Consider the following 18,542-nt stretch of genomic DNA (forward strand, 5'->3'; position numbering starts at 1 on the left):
TATATATATATTTAAATATTTGAATTAATCTTTTGTCTATTTTTCGAAACAGTACACATATTTAAATTTTAGCTAAACAAACAGGATTCTCTACATATATTATACATAATATTTGCATAAATAAATAATTTTATTCGAGAAATTTTTCATTAAAACTTTTATTCAGTTAGAATGTCGAAAGAGACTCCACCATTGTGAAGCGCATTATTTGTCATCTTTCCGGGTTAAAACTTTGCCACTGTCGGATTGTGTGAACATTCTCGGAAAAGAAACACACGTAGCTGAACAGCTCTTCCTGCGTCATTAGTATTTTTCCCCAGCGTGTTTCCTTAGCCTCAGCGAGAGCTTTAATTTTTGACAGGCATTAAGACAGCGACGGGGGACTGATAGGTACCGCCGACAGACGAAACGACCGTGCGCAACCAGGATCAGGATCAGACACTCGGAGGGATTCGAACGGCTGCAAGTCCCCCCCGTAGCGACGTACGGCAGACTTCAAAGGTCTCGGAGACTTCATCATCGATACGGAGTCCTGATCACTGCCGACAGATTAGACGTCGAGCATCCATCCCTCCTATCTCGCCTCTCCTTTTACCCCACCGCCCTATCCCTCCCCCTTCACCCACCCCCACGACTTCTTCGATCCTCCGCGCAAGGATATAGGCTCATCGATCCGCATTCTCATCGTTCTTAAGATTCTTCGGTGAATCTTGCAAAATGTTCTAAGATACAAGAGAGATAGAGATAACACTCGTATCTCTTTCGTTTCATTTTCTATTTCGCGATGTATACTTTTAATTTTCGATGTTTGATAGCTGGCTAATTAAAACCATGATTAAAACATTGAAATTAATCGGAAAAAAAATGAATATTGATTAAATATCTATGAGATATTGTTATATTCCTCTGAAGTATTTGATTTAATTTTAGCAGCTATTGACGTGAAACAACGGCATACTTTCTACTTTGACTTCCGGCATAATATGCATATATGCATTATAGCATGGAATGCCGGGTTAAAAGTAACAGAAGATAGACGGGACACGTCGCTCTCTCGGCTTAAACGCGGGCCTATCGCGGATAAAATTTATTGCACGGCACATTTCGCTAGAGAAGTTTTCCGGGAAACACGATTGCCCGGCGAACCGCAGCTCTCGCATACGGAAATAAGTAGAAACCGAGCAAAAACGAGCGACGCGGTAGAGGAGGAAGAAGAGAAGTTTCACCATACGGGAGTCTTTCGCGGAAGTTGGCGAAAGAAGATGGGGAAAGTTTTCATTTGCGGGCTGCCTCTGAGGTCGGGGCCAACGGCGGCCTTAAATCGTTCGCAATTGAGAGGCGTCGGTTCTTACCTCTCCTCGCGAGGAGTCGGCCGGAAGTCGGCCAGCTGAAGAACAACCTGTTGACCCGACGTGGTGTTGTATTCGAGAAATTATTTCAAATTTATCCTAACGATTTTTTAGACCTCCAGATCTACAAACATCTCGTCTCCATTAACGAATTCTCGAGTCAACTTCTCTATCTGTTTGCGAAGCATCTCTGTCTTTAAATTTAATCAAACTTCGCCTCTCTCGAAACTTGTGCTATTTGTAATACTGATATCATAATTATGATACGGCTAATGATGCTACGTACCGTAATTATGCCGGGATAGATATGCTCTACGACCCTCATTATTATTCTTATATAAGAGTCTCTCGCATTGGGAGGGCCATATTTCTCTCAACACGTTGCGGATGATTAAGATTGATGGCTGACTAAACTCCACCAGGTGTGTGCTAGTTGAGATGTGATTCATCCCAAAAAGTATAACGTAATATTTTAGGAAAAAAAAAGGGAGAGACAAGAATCGCGCGCGAGATGATGCAGCCAGCATTGGGCAAATAATTATAAAAAAGCCATGAACATTCATAAATATAAAAATAAGCATAAAATATATTTATACTTATAATTACTATTACATTAATTTTTTGTCATCAATTTAAATTCGTTATTGTTGGAACAAAATTATAAAGAATTTATTACATTTATTGTGTTTCACGGAACACACATGAAATTCTTTTCGAAAAAAATATATTTTATTTATAATGAAAGGATCAATTAAAGAGCCTAGACAAGATACTTAGCACATATAAAACAATATAATGTCTGATATTTGTTAATGTAAAATACATGAAATAAATATAAATTAGTTTCAAACGGTCCACTTTGGATCCTTGTCAATGAAAAACAATTCTAACATAAAATTTACATGAAAGATGCAGTAAAATTGAGACTAATTTAAATTTATTTCATGAATTTTAAATAACAAATATCAGATATTAGATTGTATTACGCACTAAGTATCGTGTCGAGGCTTTAATTGGCCCTTTATTTCATTGTATTGATTCATATCATTTGAGCCTCTTATCCACAACTGTAATTTTTATACTGTATTTATAATTATTTATTTCCAAAACAACTTTCAGACGCGATTATGTAAAGTTTTACGCAGATCGACACTAAATATGCAATTTCTGGCTGAATCGGGAATATTATCGCATACATGTTGTAGCGATAATTCTTGATCACGTCCGCAGATAACACAGTTTTATCGCATAATCGACACGAAAAGAGACTAGCTCCCCGAAGTGAAACTAGGGTTAAAATTTCGAAATTTTGTTGCCTGTTATGTCGTATCTAATCGGCTTAGAAATTACTTTACAGTAGAGCCGAAAAAATCTTGCCGAACATGTGCCTCTGTCCTTGAGGTAAATAGGATATAATAGTCTTTTTTTGACTATTCTTATAGTGCCATATGTTTACGATGGAAGACTATCGCCTGCGATAACAAATCGTCACCAAAAGTTAGAAACACGAAAAATAGGAAATTTCTCTTTTCCTAAAAAGGCGACGCTAAACGAAAAAATTAAAGTTGTACCGCACACACATAAAAAGATAATTTTCAACTCAAATATAATCTAAAAGATAATATTATTCAAATTTATTCAATTGTTAGCGATCGACGATAAATTTACGTATGAGATTTCTCGATAAAAATAATGAACGATTTGCTCTAAAAATAAAAAAAATAAAAAATATTCGAAAAATTGTGTCGGTCATAGACATCGCACGAGATTAATCACGAAAACGGTAACGAATTCTTAAAACGGCGTGCAATTCCGTGAAATATTTTTACACCTCGTGAGGAATGACGATGCTATCTTAAGTGGACCGTTTTCTGATCATCGTCAGCTCATTTAGCCGACAAATGATCGAGCTCGACGGTTTTTCTCCTTGTTGAAACAATGATGTAGGGATCCGGGATCGATTACAATCTCGACGTCACGGGCGAGCATCAACGATTTTCCGGTGCGGCCCTTTTGAACCGTTTGTATATGAGATTTTTCATTTTTCTTTTTTTTTTTTTTTTTTTTGAGAGGAAGAACCGCGATCAACACATACATACATCCTAAAACTCGAGCATACACTGAATCAGCGACGCTCATGTGAGAATCGCACAAGAGATCTTCGCGTATTCATAACCGCGGTTGGCCGGATGGTACTCGAAACCAGCGGAACCAGCGATATTTCGATGCATGCGCGTGCATGGAATTTTTTTATCTCCCCCGATCGCGCAAAGATATGATCGCTCCTCCGCATTCGCGGGCGAGAGTCGAATAAATAAGACGGTTGAATATGACTTGACACATGGGGCGCGACAAAGGACTTTGGAAAAAGCATATTAAGAATCGTAAAATCTTATCGATATTATTTATCGCAATATTTTTAAATACGTTCAACGATCAATCATCCATCTTGTTCCTAGAACAACGATTGTTTTAATCCCTCGCGCACCGAGATACGAAATGAGTCACGATCGAATTTTCGTTATTAGCGTCGCGTCGAGCCGATCGTCGAGCCTATTCCCGCACGACCGACGCATAATTAATCACTCGGTCCGAAAGAGATCACGATTATAACAACAAGTAGAACAGACACCTCGCGCGTAGAAACTGTCGAAGACGCCGGAGAGAATAAAACGAGAGATAAATATCTAGCAATTAGCGGAGCGTGACTGAGTGACGAGTGACAGTGCGCGAGAGATCGAAGCGATCGATTTTCAAGCGTCATTAAGGCCGGTCCACGCCGTGAATGGGGGAGAGGGTGCGGGGAGGAAAATCGGAATCGCGATCTCCGGCGGCGCGTCCAGCCTGGAAACTGATAAATTGCGACTTCCGCCCGCGTTTCGATCGTGTACCACGTAATTTCCTGCAGAGGAGCCGCCCTGATAGGCGAGAGGAGAGTGAGGGGACGGGAGGGGAAAGGGAGGCAGCGGAGGACGGAACGATGGGACGGGAGCCAACGGCGATCGGAAATTGGCCCGATGACATTGATTAAAGCGTTTAGCGGGCGGCGACAATGTCGTAATTATTAATTGGTGACGACGCCACACCAAGAGATTCTCGATCACGATAGATGACGCTGAAATACGTTTTTGCTTAGGAAATTGAAGTCTGTTTAAATAGATGTGTGAAATAACGCGAGATGAATCTTATTCATTTAATAAATGCGCTGTACCATGTATGTAATTACAAGATCAATACTTTGACTGCGTCTGCTTTTAATTATATAACTATTGCATAGCAATTAAAATTCACCACGTGTGTTTATATATAAAAATAACGTTATTTTATCAATGATTATTGATAATCGTCTACTACTTTAATCGCATAAATGCAATTCTACTGCATCGTTACATTTTGATAATTTCTCAAGACGACGATATCTTATCTTATGATAATACGATGAAATATTCGATAAGAAGAATCTCTAGCGAATATCTCTCGAATGATGGCGTCATTCGGAGACAATCTAACGGTATCATCCGTGTTTTAACATACGATATAAGTCTTCCTATCTAAAAAATCGCGAGAGTCTAACAACATAATCCCGATCGAATTGCATCCCGAGTCTCATCGTCGCTATCCGTTGTCGTGCAAGTTTCCTCCTGTTGTCCGGCACCGATGATACGCGAGGGATCGATCCGACGGAATGCCGCTGCAGAAATAATATCGACCGACCGACGAAGCGAGCAAAAAGAAAAAGAGAGAAAGAGGGAGAGACAGGATGATGCGCGCACGCACGACAGAGAAAGAAAGGCGACGCGGCAGCGAGAGAAAAAAAATTCTCTTGGGGAAGAAAAAAAAAAAGAAGCAAGAGAAAGAGAGAGAAAGGAAGAAAAAGAGAGACAGACGAAGAAGAAGCCGTCGAGTCATCGAGCAAACGAGCCGATATTTTCGCACCTCGCTCGACCGGACGGACGCTCAGGTAAGGAGGAGAAGGAGGAGGAGAAGGAGGACAAGGGGGAGGCTGCAATGAGAATTTCGCGCTACCTGAAGACCAAGTGACGGAGGAACGTGGTCTTCGCGAGAGAAAGAGAGAGAGAGAGAGAGAGAGAAGCGCGATGCACAGTGGTAAAAAATAAAAGGACCACGACGACTACCGGAGAAAGAGGAAAGATAAGATAGAGGAGGAGAGAATACGGATGGGGATGCGAACGAAGGATAGCGAGAACGAGGAGACGAAGGAGCCACGTCGTTCGTGGCGATGGAGACCGGGGCCCGATTTATTGGCGAGTTTAAAAGAACTCGGACCCTCGACATAACTCAGCGTTCGCCTGATGTTGACTGAGTGGCCGAGTCGCTCGCGCGAGGCCGTAGGCGCGGATAGGCGCAGCCGTACCTGGCCTGTCAGCTTCGGTTATCGTCAGGCACCTCGTCTGCCAATCAAAGAGCATTCACCGGTACTAAGTGGCTCGGCTTAATTAAGCGCGAGAACGAGAGACCGCCGTCGCTGCGGTGGAGACGCGCGAGAGAGCGAGATCGCCGCGGGCCGCCGACCGGACGGACCATTCCGTTCCGTTCCATCCTTGAGGATCGTTGCGTCGTGAAAAATATGTTTCCCTATGGAAACGCGAGAACCGTTTCTCGGAAAACGGGATGATACGGTCCGCTTTGAACTTTCGACGACGCCGGTCCTTTCGTGGAAACTTTTTCGAAAATCATTCTCGAAGGACCGACTGCACAGCAGTCATTTACGTGATGTTTTTAAATCTTGCCTTAGACATCCCAGCAAATGTTTTTAAATCTTACCGTAGACATCTCAGGCATCTGGGATATATCATGTTTAGTACAGAAACGCAAATATATATATCCAAAGAAACTTTTTTACATTTTTTTTTTTTTTTTTTTTTTTTTTTTATTTTAAAATTATCTAACAATAAATATTATACGAAATTTCTACCAAATTCAAGTCTTAAATTAAAAAAATACATGCAGGATCGACATAAAAAAAAAATATAATAAATTTCCACTTCAAAAAAGCACTGGTCAGTAATCATCGAGAAGGATAAATCGGTACGATTCGCGTTTCTCGCGTATACCGAGAGAATAACTGCCGCCTAATCCGGCGTATCATTCGATCGTACGGTGCAATAAAGTCGAATGACGAGCCAATAAAATATTTATGGAATCGTATGCAAGCACGAGCGGAATCGAGCGCCTGTGTTTTTCCCCCTGGTGGTTACACGATGTTTACCCCTCGACAATTCCCTTCCCCTCCCCTTTCCCCTCTTCGAGGACCGCACGCTCCGGCCGTTCTCGCAAATATACGTTATTGTGACGTAGGAATCCCCCAACGCCGTCGCTCTCCTCCTCCCCCCCCTCTCGATCATTCCGGATCATTTTTTGCGCATTGTCTTGCCAAACGAGACCCCTGGGATCGGAGAAACGTGGGCGAAGAATACGCGAGCAAATCGATTTACGCCGCTCGTTATCTAATATGCCGCTTTCAATACTTTATCGCGTTCGTTTGAGTCTTCACGCTACCTAAATTTTATATTCTCGATCTAGAATTTATCGTAAAATTTATACAAATCAACACAAAGAGAGATATTTCAGTTAGAGATTTCCATTAAGGTCGTTTCAGCGAGACGTCGACCGGTGTTATTCTAAGACGCTAAGACGAACGGATTAGACACGTTTTTCCATGGAAAAAGTTGGTCGCGGCACGTCGGGCGTGATGACGCCCCTTTTATTTACGCACACGACGACGCCGCTCGATCACCTCGGCAAAGCCGTCGTGCACATTCGAGAGCGAATCTTATAATCGAACTGGAGCTTTCGATCGACGTATGTCGCGCGAGCGTCGAAACGATCCCTCGGATCCTTCGGCGTGCCATCCGCGATTACAAGTAACCCTCGTACACAACAACGCAGCTGGAGCTTGAAATCCCTCCTTTTTGCACAGCTGCCCTTAGGACTCCTGCGCAGGAACGCGAAACAACCCCACCGAGACGAATGTGGATACGCAGTTAGTTCTCTCTTTCTCTCTCTCTCTCTCTCTCTCTCTCTCTCGACATAATATTATTGTGTTGGACGCCGTAATCCTTTCTCGATCACGCTTTTGCGTCCGTCATGGACCTAACATGCACCTCTTCGGGAAGCGCATTAAAATCTCATTGGACGTTGAGTACAGGGGTCCTGGTAAAACTGCGCCCTTTCGCGATGACGCCAATAAGGATCAAAATATCGTGCGAGCAGCGTTTAAAAAGTAATATCTTCGATATACGAACGATTTAATTATTTAACAACGAAGATTTTAGTTATTTGTGTCTCTCTCTCTCTCTCTCTACTTTTGTACGACCGTTTGCGCCACCAAAGGGAGAAGGGCTCGCACCGGCGATGGAGAGGCACCGCTGATGGAGGGATCGATAAGAAGACGAGGTGATGTCCAGGTATCCATTAGGAGACCTAACGCGTCTATTAAAGTGTTAAAAGAGATGCTTCGACGCGACATCAGGATCTAACCTTCTTGCTTCTCGACAAAGTTATTCTATCGTACATCTAATTCATCTTTATAGTGACAGATCCGATGAGAGATTTTACACCTTCCTCTTTTTTCCAGATTTTCCAGATTATATTATTTTCATCGCGCGTGTCAAATTAGATAAGAAAGTTAATCCTTTCTCGGTCCGAGCTGATTTTTCCATTATTTTCTCGGCGAGGTCTCCCGATTAATTCTTATTTAGCGTAATTTTAGGGAACGTTAAAATTGGTCAGCTTCGCTACAATGTACGGAGAGAAGAAGGTAAATCTTTTTTTTTTGCAACAATTCCGTGTGCCGCGAGCTATGTTTAAATGAGCACAAATGACCATAATAAGGTTGCCATCGAGGTTCCGTTCAGAATTCAGAGCGAGCATTCGTAAACACGCGTGCATCCCGAAGACGAACGTTCTCGGAAGGATAAGCTCTAATGTATGCAAATCCCTGGTGCGGTCGAAATGCGAGAAAGTAGCCGAAACACGGCATTCGCGGAATCGATTCGTAACTCGGTGACCATGGACAGAATGCATCGTTAATAGCTGCGGTCTTTTAAAAAGAATGCCTGCGAAATCGTGATCAGTGACAAGAATGCAATCTAAATCGAATATTTGTCAATCCTGCTTTTTATTTTTAGACACAATTATTTTTATATATTTTTAGACACAAAGATTTTAAATTATTTTCACTTTTGATTGATTCTGTAATGTATAATCGGATTTTTCCTTTTAAAAAGATATTAAATATAGATTATTAAAAGGTAGGAAAATACATTAGGTTTTTAATTTTTTTTTCAAAAAAGAAGAAAAGTTGTTAAAAACGAAATGGAATCTCGATGGCAACTTTATTATGGTCATTTGCGATTGCAAATGTGTGTCATATTTTACTGGAATATGCGTGAAATATAATGCAATATATCGCAAATTAATGTGTGACGGAAGAATGTCTTGGTTTCTTTTGTTCCGGAGAAAGAGAAAATAAAAAACGAAATGCATGGAGAGAAGCGGAGGCGGAACTGGCGGTTCCGTGTTTGTTTTGCTTATCTGAGACAAATTTGCTGTCTTGTAAACGACACCGAAGGGTCGCCTTTGACAAACTGGGGTGCTCCTGGGAGATCGGGGAAGAGAGTGCGGGTATGTAACGACACACATAGACAGCTTTTAGGCGTGTACGAAGGATCTCTTCGCGTCGTCCGGCAGCGTTCCCGAAAGGCCGAAAGTCTCCGGACTCTTTTTCTCCGACCATATATATCTCTCTCTCTCCGTCTGTCCTTCGCGCATCTTTTTTCATCCTTCCATTGACCCTCGTAAAACTTGGACGACTTTTCGCGGCGTTGACTTTTTCGTGGACGCCGAGTAAAGCATCGTAGCACTTTTCGTCTCCAGGAAACCCCGGATGGTTATTTATTTCGATCGCCATGGAACGTCCGAACCTTAACGTAGCGTTCTATTCACGGGAGAATTTACTGCCGATGATCACTTCCGCATACATACATACGCTGTCCTTACGAAGAATAATAACTTACATTCCGAATATTAGGGCGCGTGATAAAACGCTGTAAAAAACGCTGTGATAAAAGGATGAGAACACGTTCCAAAAATTTGGAGAAGCAGATTACTCTCGAGATGTTTTTTTAATTCCATGTTATCCACGATAAAATAAATATCATATTACGGAAAGACGAGAGTAATTGTAAACAGAATAAAAATCGCACAATAATAGATCAAAGATTCCGCTAAAATACACGTGAAAAATATGATATACATCGCTGATATTGTGCGCGCGATAGGAGGATGATACGAATTAATTAGCGGACTTTCACGCTCCGATGCTTTCCCTAACAAAGAGAAGACGCAGCTAATGCAAGACGTTAACCAGATTTATGGCACGGCCCGATGCCATAAATCTACGGGAATGGTCGGTGAACCGTATCGCCAAATCGCGCTCTCCGACGACAGGAAGAATCCAATCGGGCATTATTCCTCGGTCAAGTAGGGCGCGGGGGAAACGGCGTAATTAATTATTAATTAGGATTACTGTCTCCGCAGCCCCGGGGGCGATCTCTCGACGACGACGCGTAACGACTTCCTTCGTGCCTTCGCCCCTAAAATAAACGGCCGATCCCGCGCGTAGAGGCTGCTAAGTAACTTCATGAATTTTCCGGCTGCGCCCCCCGGCGACTGCTCGCCCTCTTTTCCCCCCTCATACGGGGGTGTAGCTTCTAATCATCCCTATCTCCTGGCCACACCCTCGCCCTCGATGACCACGAAGGCTATCACTCTACGAAGAGAACCTTCCGTTGTCTCTTCCTCCCGATCCTACGACGAAGTTTCCTCCCCAGTCCCTCATTTTTCCCTTCTTTTTCTTTTTTTTTTTTTTTTTTTTTTTTTTTTTTTTTTTTTTTACACAGCAAGCCGTGTTTCCTCGCCGTTTTATGGGCAACAATTTTTTCTCCGCTTTCGCCGCTAATGCGACACTAAATCGGCCTTAGGCCATCGAGGGTCGTCGTCGTAGCGAAAGGCGTTAACGGCTGGCCTTAACGAATCCTCGGATGCTCTCTCTGACGACTGTACTACGACCGAGACCTCCTGCGTGCGGCACGCGAGCATTCTCTACGATTTGAGAATTTATTCTCTAGGCGTTGTCATTATTTCCCCTTTCCTTCAGCGAATCCGACGGTGTCGGTCGTGAACCAATTCGAAGTACATTTAACCGGCTCGCTCGTGGAACACTTGACGACGAATGGACACGCGAGTCGAGTAAAAGTCGTCAAATAAGATTATACTTATGCTTAAAGCGATTGATTTTGAAACTCATGTGACATTAAATTGCTAACGGTTCTTGTAATAAAATTCATAATTTTTGTACATATTAAATTAATAAATTAAAGATTAAAGCAGTCTTGCACAAATGACGTACGCGCGAATAATATCCTTTTGCAAAAGTATAAATTATATATGAAATATTTTTTCGTCCTAATCGCGGCGTGTAAACAACTTGAATGATTTATCGCAGGAATCAATGATGGCTGACAAGATGCGCGACACTTGAATTAATTGCCGGAGATCGTCTCGTGTGCATGTGCGTGTGTATATACGTACGTCAGGAAAATACATTCATCTTATACGCGGACGCATGTCGCATGCTCGAATCGTGACGAAGAAATCGACGGCGGGAAACGAAGGGCGCGAAAAGGGGAAAGCCGGAAGTAAATCATGCAACCCCCGTGACGACGTCGGTGCGATGACAAACGAGCGCCGTCGACGTCACCGCGCAAGAAGTGGAAGCGACATCTGATAACGACCTTAATCGCATTAAGGCATGTCCCTCTCCTCCCTCCCCCTCTCCCTCTCCTCTATCGTATAATCCTCCGCCGGTCGTGATCGCGTCCCTAATGTCCTGAGAAAAACCACCACAATTGCAGATAAATCGCACCCGAGACCAAAAGAGATCGAATGCGTGAAGAAAAAAAGAAAGAATAGATATCGATGTCTCTTTATTGATGGCTTCTGTTTTGCGGGAGAATGATTCATTCGCGTTCCTCGTGATAATTTCGCAATTAGTATGGCATAAAAGTTCAATGAATGTTATCTTAAACGTCACATATGACGTCACAAATATATACATTGTTAAATATCATCGAATCGAGTCACCTGATTTCATCTCCAACGCGAACGTAAAGTGTCACATCCCCCACAAAAGCGTCGTCAATCTCGAGGGTCGCGTTTTCTTGGACGTGCTTTGTCAAGCGCGGCCTTAAAAAAAAAAAATACATTCGATTCTCGCGAAAGGGTTAAGTGTACGTAAGCCTCTCGCGCACGAGATATACGTCGCAGCCGAATCGCGGAAGCGCGATTCGTGGACGAGCCTCGTAGGGTCCGTCATAAATTAACACGAAGGCGAGAGAATGCCGTCACGGGTGGGTGAGACGAAAAAAATAGGGACGAAAAAGAGACAGAAAGAGCGGTGGTTCTTTGCGATCCTATATACAGGTACGGCGACAGCACGCGACGACAATATGTCGGGCGCAACAAAACCATCCTAAAACGAGAGAGAGAGAGGAAGGGAGGTCAACCCCTCTTCTCTCCTGCCCCGGCGACAATGCGACATTTCATTATTAACCCTCCCGTTGCGCCACCACCGTGTGCTCGATCCCAAAGCGAGATTCAAATTAAACACGCAAATATTTGCGTATTTTATTCCCGGGGTTTTGTCGACCGGCCGCGTTTTGTTACCCGCTCGCAGAGTTTAATTCGTTTTGTTATAAATACATCAACAGCAAATTACCTTGCGAGTGCAGCGGGAAGGATGAAAGAGAGAGAAAGAGAGAAAGAGAAAGAGAGAAAGAGAGAGGGGGGGGAGAAAGAGAGAAAAAAATGCACGCGCGAGAAAAACCTCGCGCGACGAAATAACGGCGTGATAGATTTTTCCGCTAAATTGAGTGAACGCTGACGAATTATACAAAAATTCGTGCGACCGTCGTGCGGAAAATGCGCCCGCTGTTTAACCGCCGCACCGGTTAAAATAGTTAAAAATCTCTGGGGTGAGATCGTTCGCGTTCAACGTTAACTATATTTCGAAAGGGAAAAAAATATTTTCGTATTTTCGTTAACCACGCTCGATATCGAAAGTGGATACACATAAAAATGTATACATCCGTAAAAGAAGAATTTTAATCTCGTTGACGGAGGATCGATATAATCGACGATTATTACTCACCATGCTCGTACGGATTCCGAGTAGCAGCCGGTTTCTGGATTCAACATTTTACGATCGCTATCTGACCTGTAAGATAACAGAAATACGAAAATGCATTATTAATACCTAATTAAGCACATTAAAAAAATATATACTAAAACTACTAATTGGTTTCTTTAATGATTTTAATCAACGATTTGAAAAACGTGCAAGTGTGTTTCCGCACGCAAATATTCCCTCGCGAAGAAACAGTTAACGACGACGAGTGTCGACAGTCGACGGAACGTACCTATTTTCGCTCATCGCGCCCGTCGCCAACCTGTTAACGGTGACGTCAGTAAAGATAGACGAGCGACAACCGGCCATTATCGTCTCAACGTAGTCGACACGCGGGATGAATAATATACGCGCGTAACGAACGCGCAGGGCGGCGTCGATGGTGACAAGGTGTAGACCCGTGTTGTACGACCGAGCACGGACGTGTGTGTATGTGTGTGTGTGCACGTTATTTGCAATACGCCTCTCTCGTAGCGCGTAATAACGAAACTCTCCATCTTTCTCTCTCTTGATATATACATATATGCGTGTGTGTTTGTGTGTGTATATATATCGCCGTGACTCCGCGACATCGATACATTATTCGTCGGGATTTATTGGACGCCCTTTTCGACGAGGACGCTTTCGTACATCGGCTTTATCGAGTTATCCGTCGATGCCGCTGACAGCCGAGAGAAAACATCGAATTTTTCTCGCACGAAACGTAATTGTTATCGCAGGTGAATGTGTAGGAAAAATTGTTATCGGAGAAAATGTGTAGATAAAAATTAATTTTAGATAATACAATATATATATATATAATATATATGAAAGAAAAATATAAAATAATGATCTTTAATAAGAGACGTGAGATGTATTCATGCACACATTGAAAAAAAAAAAAAAACCAGAGTTGATCTAAGAATTTACCGCGTTATACCAGATGGACTGACAAGATACTTATCGCTGTAATCGCGTTACAAGAAGCCACTTTAGCGAGCCTCAGAACGCGCTTTAATAAGTAACACAAAGGAGCCGGTGGGATCTGCCGCGCATATTAAACCGGGTCGAATAATATCTCTGCCGAAACGGAACGCGCGTTATCCAAGAGTCACGGCTAATCCTTTGATTTCTTAATCGGGACACGCCGCGGGCGTGTGTTTGCGTGTTGTGACAGCCGGGCATTATCGCGCGCCGATTACGAGCGACATCGTCGAGTATAGGTGGAAGCGGGACGGGGGGAGGGAAGAGGGGGTCGTGAGAACCCCATCTGCCCGCAGAAAGGGGTGGACGGGGCGAGCGAATCGAAAGCGGGACGAGGTAGGAGGCGCGTATTTCTCGTCGAGGGTGGAAATCACTGTCTGCAGGCATTAGGCATTCATGCGTGTCGGTTGCGTGAGTCCCCGGCCGCCGCACACGCGCACGCGCACGCGCGTGTATGTGTGGGAGAATGTGAATTCGCCGTGGTTATCGTCCGCGCCGACGTTATAATTCGAGGGGTCGGTTGGAATGTGATTTTTGGTCAACGCAATATGAGATGTGTCCGTGTAGGAAGGACATCTATCAGCGATTATTGACGACGATATAAATCGGATCGGTTGAGACGCTTGTTGTTTCTTGTATTACATTGCGCTAAGGAATGTGAAAAGGCGCTGAGCGTTGCGATGCGACATGCATTCGTAGAAATTTGTAACGCAACGCGGAGACAACGCTCTCCTTAGCTACCGTAATCCGAGAGAATGCCGCGATAGCTTGATACGAACATGAAATTTACAATCGGATCATATTGCGAGACTTCGATACGACACGATACGGTTCAATAAACGTCGATATGTGTGAAATAATCTATAAAAACTTTAACACAGACTTTAATTTTAACAAGAGATTTTCTGGTTTTTCTTCGTATTTTATTTATCTATTTTTTTGTAAGAAAATTATAAATAAAATATTAATTTTTTTTGTTTTTATTTTGACAGCTGAATAATCTTATGTGATGAGAAATTAAGATCTTTTTATCCCAATTGACAAAGCCACGGCGAGATATCGCGAGTCTGTACACGGTACTCGCCACGATGACAGACTATACCGAATGACGATCGCACATTCCTTTCTCAAGTAGAGCGTAACTTCAATTACGGATATTCGAATTAATAGACGGGCATATAGCTTTCAATCTATATTTTTGGACATGATCACAAGGCGTGACTGATTGCATTCAATTTCATCAAAAATATAACAGAGTATATAAAAAAAGAACGTTATATTCGGTAATAAATATTAAAGAAGAGAACAAATTTTTTCTCAAAAGAATACTTGAAAATATTGAAAAAATTAGTGCACCACAAATCCTTTAAAGAAATGATTTTTAAATGCGTAAAATGCAATAAATTTTTCTTGGAAGCTGTCTATTTGTCACGTATTTTCAATAAAGAAACATTTACAAAGAAACATCGGTATACTCCGTTCTTTAATCATTTGTCAAAGTAACAGAACAAACACAGAACCACTTTCTTAAACGGAAAGTAAAATTCCTTTCTTTTCTTTTGAACCAGTTCTGGGATCATTAATCATGAAAAAATATGGATGTTTTTGCAGTAATACAATAGTTAAATAACAGTTTGTTATTTTCTAGTAATAAAATGGCTTTCGATGGACCTTGGATAGGAATTTTTACAATGTCCTCTATAAATTAAATGGGAAAATCGACAAGTAAAAAGGGGGGTTTCTACTTTGTTAGCATTGAAAAATAGGCAATTTTTCGAAATTTTTAGGAAAGGAACTAATAAAGATAGAATAATAAACTTTGGTATCCACAAAAATATATCTTTATTGAATAAAAAAGAAATCGCCATGGTATTTGGAGCTGTGTCATTTTTCGTGGAAAAAATTTCTCTTCCTTTGAGTAACCATAACTCACTCAAAATTTTTTATATTTTTTTTATTCTAGTCTACTTTATGCACAAAAATCTACAGATTATAAAACTGCTTGATTTTTTTGTTTCAGATTTTGTTTCAATTTTTGGAGGCTCTGGAAATTCTACCTTCACTCATCTCACCGGGCTGCTTGATCCGCCCCCTCGGCCCTCGGCCCTCATTCTATCTTTATTAATTCCTTTCCTAAAAATTTCGAAAAATTGCTTATTTTTCAATGCTAACAAAATAGAAACCCCCCTTAAATTTGAATAATAAATATGTATTAAATGTACGATTTGAACCGTTTTTTATCCATCTTTAGCATAGATATAAATATATTAAGATTACATTAATATTTTAAAATTTGACATACATAATATTTGTTGCAGTCAAATTCTAAATTAAAATCGGTAATCAAATATAATCATTATATTATAAATCACCGACGAATATACATATAGCGATAATGTTTAGACGTTGTCCATTAATTTATACCATGGACCACAGACGCGGGTTTTAGTATTTCTTTTTGATTATCGATTTTAATTTAAAATTTGACTACAACAAGAAATATAATGCATGTTAAGTTTTAAAATACTAATGTAATCTTTATATATTTATATCTATACTAAAGATAGACCAAAAAACGGTCCAAAATGTACATTTTTAATACACATTTATTACTAAAATTTAAGAATAATAAATTCGCGCATATGGCTCTTATTTGCCAGTTTTCTCATTTAATTGTTAGTACTCTGTGTCTATCGCTATTATCATTATCCTCTGTAAAGTATCGATAATTTCATGTAACAAGTCATTAACTTCATCATCTCATTTTTTAATTAATCGCGATTGAAGAAAACTGCGAGATAAAATTACGTTGCTATTGTCTTTCAAACCAATATAAGATTAAAATAATCAAAGACAGAATTTTTTTTTTAAATTCCCCGAGTCTTACTAAAATTCCATGGAAATTCCCTGATTTTTTCAGGTACAAGAGAAATCCCTGAGAAAATCACAGGTTTTCATATTTTTCCAGGGACTAGACATCCTGTAATGTAATGGCAATAGCGATACAATTATATCATTTAATGTAAAACGCACTAATTGACTCACGTTAATCGACGCAATTCGATAGAATGCGATAGTTTCACCGGAGATGATCTACGATCGACAATCGTCCGAGTGATTTCTTTCTCCCTTTCTCTCTCTTAATATAAGACTCGCGGGGCTTCACTGCGCAAATACCGTGTCCCCCGTGTCGCATAATCACTGTACTTAAGGGGAGTGGTTGTTCCACCCGTGACCGGGTTCCCATAACCCCGGCGTTATTAAATACCAAAGCGAAATCACGTCGTTCACGTGTGTCCCACACGATTTGGCCGTTTTGGCAGGTGCTTCGTCCACAGATTTCCCATAAAAAGGGAACGCCGTACGCGACTTTAATTATGCTCTCCACCTGCCGCCGTCGAAATTCCCATGCTGACGTGGGGCAGACGGGGAGAGAGGAGGAAGAGAGAGAGGAAATCCGACGCGATTTCTCGTTCCGACCGGCGTTACGCATAAATCAGGGTGAACGAGCATTATTTAAATATTTATGACGATTGTAATTGTAATGCGGCGCGTAGCCCCCCTCGTTAACCCCTCGATAGAAGGAGACAGTCCTGTCGACAACCTTCGGATATTTTGCACCGGACTTTGCCATAACTTTATAATGACACGTTGTAAACTTAATCTCATAAATTTATATAACATTATAATTTTTCACGCGTTTCTCTGAAACAAAATGTAAAAAAAAAATTCTTCTCTCTTTGAACGCGAATTCTTAATTTATTTATTATTACTCGCGAAACATATTGTTCTTTCCGCCGGCTTGCAATCGCGTGAGTCATAATAAGAAGCTGTGTTAACGAAATCAATGGATACAGGCTACTTGTGTTTGAAACTGCCACCGAGCGCATTGCGAGGTGAATTTCGCGGAATGCGCCGTCGACCGAAATGATATATCCGAGTTATCGCGCGCTCGTCAAGTTCGCCGCGCACCGAACAATGAAAGGAGGAAGAGGAGAAAGAGAAAAAAAAAGGGGAAAGAAAAGAAGGCTCTCGCGAAGACGCAGAACGACCTCGAAACGACCACGCACGGGGAGAAGGCGGGGTGAGAAACTCGGATACCGTCGCCGTAGTGCTGGGCGTCAGTATCCGCGTAACAAATCGCCCTTTTAATCACGAGTGACTAGCTGCCTCGAGTCATTCCGGCTTAATGGCGGCCCCTTGTTTAGACGCGCACCAAGTCGCAATGCGGTAGGTTGCCCGGGCAATTTCGTCCGCGCGCCGATACGCCGACGTTTTGTTTAAACCACCCCGGGCTCATTAGTCATCCCGGGCTCGCGGACGGCACAAAGTAACCCTTTGACGAGCGATCCGCGCGCGGTTCACCTTGGCTCTCGGCAAAAAGAGAGACACGCTTGTGTGTCAAAACAAGCTCGCGTGCCTCTGGATTCGTCCGGAGAACGGGCCACCTTCGCCCGACAGATCATTTGTAAGCGATATATATATATATGCGTGTGTGTATGTATGTCAAGGTAAATAAAAAAAAAAATTGCAATATATAAAACATAATATTCAGAATACTTGTGCAACGTTGATGTTAAATACTGTTTGCATTGTGCACATTTCAGTATTTTCAAATTTAATTTTAATAATTTAATGGAATATTTTAGAATTCTCCCCTCTGTGCGTTGTGCCTGAAACCTAATTACGTCGCGAGAATGGCGTGTTTTGACGAGAGCGCGCAGACACCTAATAACAACATTGGTAAAGTCAACGAGCCGATACGGTCTCATCAGCGGATGAAATCAGCGCGAGCCCGCTTCGCGCTGTCCGGTAACGTCGCTCGCTCGCGTAGGTTCCGCACCCTTCCGGTTCCGGTGTTCCGGTAGGTTTGCGCTCTCTCTCTCTTTCTCTCTCTCTTGTCGCCACGGGGAACCCCCGGCTTCCGGTGTTCAGGTGGGATACACGCTCAGCCGAGCGTC

General features: G+C 42.1%; 1 protein-coding gene across 2 annotated transcripts in view; it reads right to left on the reverse strand.

Moving 5' to 3' along the window:
• The window catches only part of LOC115239204 (transcription factor Sox-2-like), a 103,725-nt gene that overhangs the window by 22,467 nt on the left and 62,716 nt on the right, over positions 1 to 18,542 (reverse strand). For both annotated transcript variants that reach the window (XM_029813592.1, XM_029813593.1), the window contains exon 2: positions 12,583 to 12,648. In XM_029813592.1, the coding sequence (XP_029669452.1) occupies positions 12,583 to 12,648 (66 nt within the window). The remainder of the gene's footprint in view (positions 1 to 12,582; positions 12,649 to 18,542) is intronic.

This window comes from Formica exsecta, unplaced genomic scaffold (assembly GCF_003651465.1).
Source record: "Formica exsecta isolate Colony F162 unplaced genomic scaffold, ASM365146v1 scaffold365, whole genome shotgun sequence".
Classification (NCBI taxonomy): Eukaryota; Metazoa; Arthropoda; class Insecta; order Hymenoptera; family Formicidae; genus Formica; species Formica exsecta.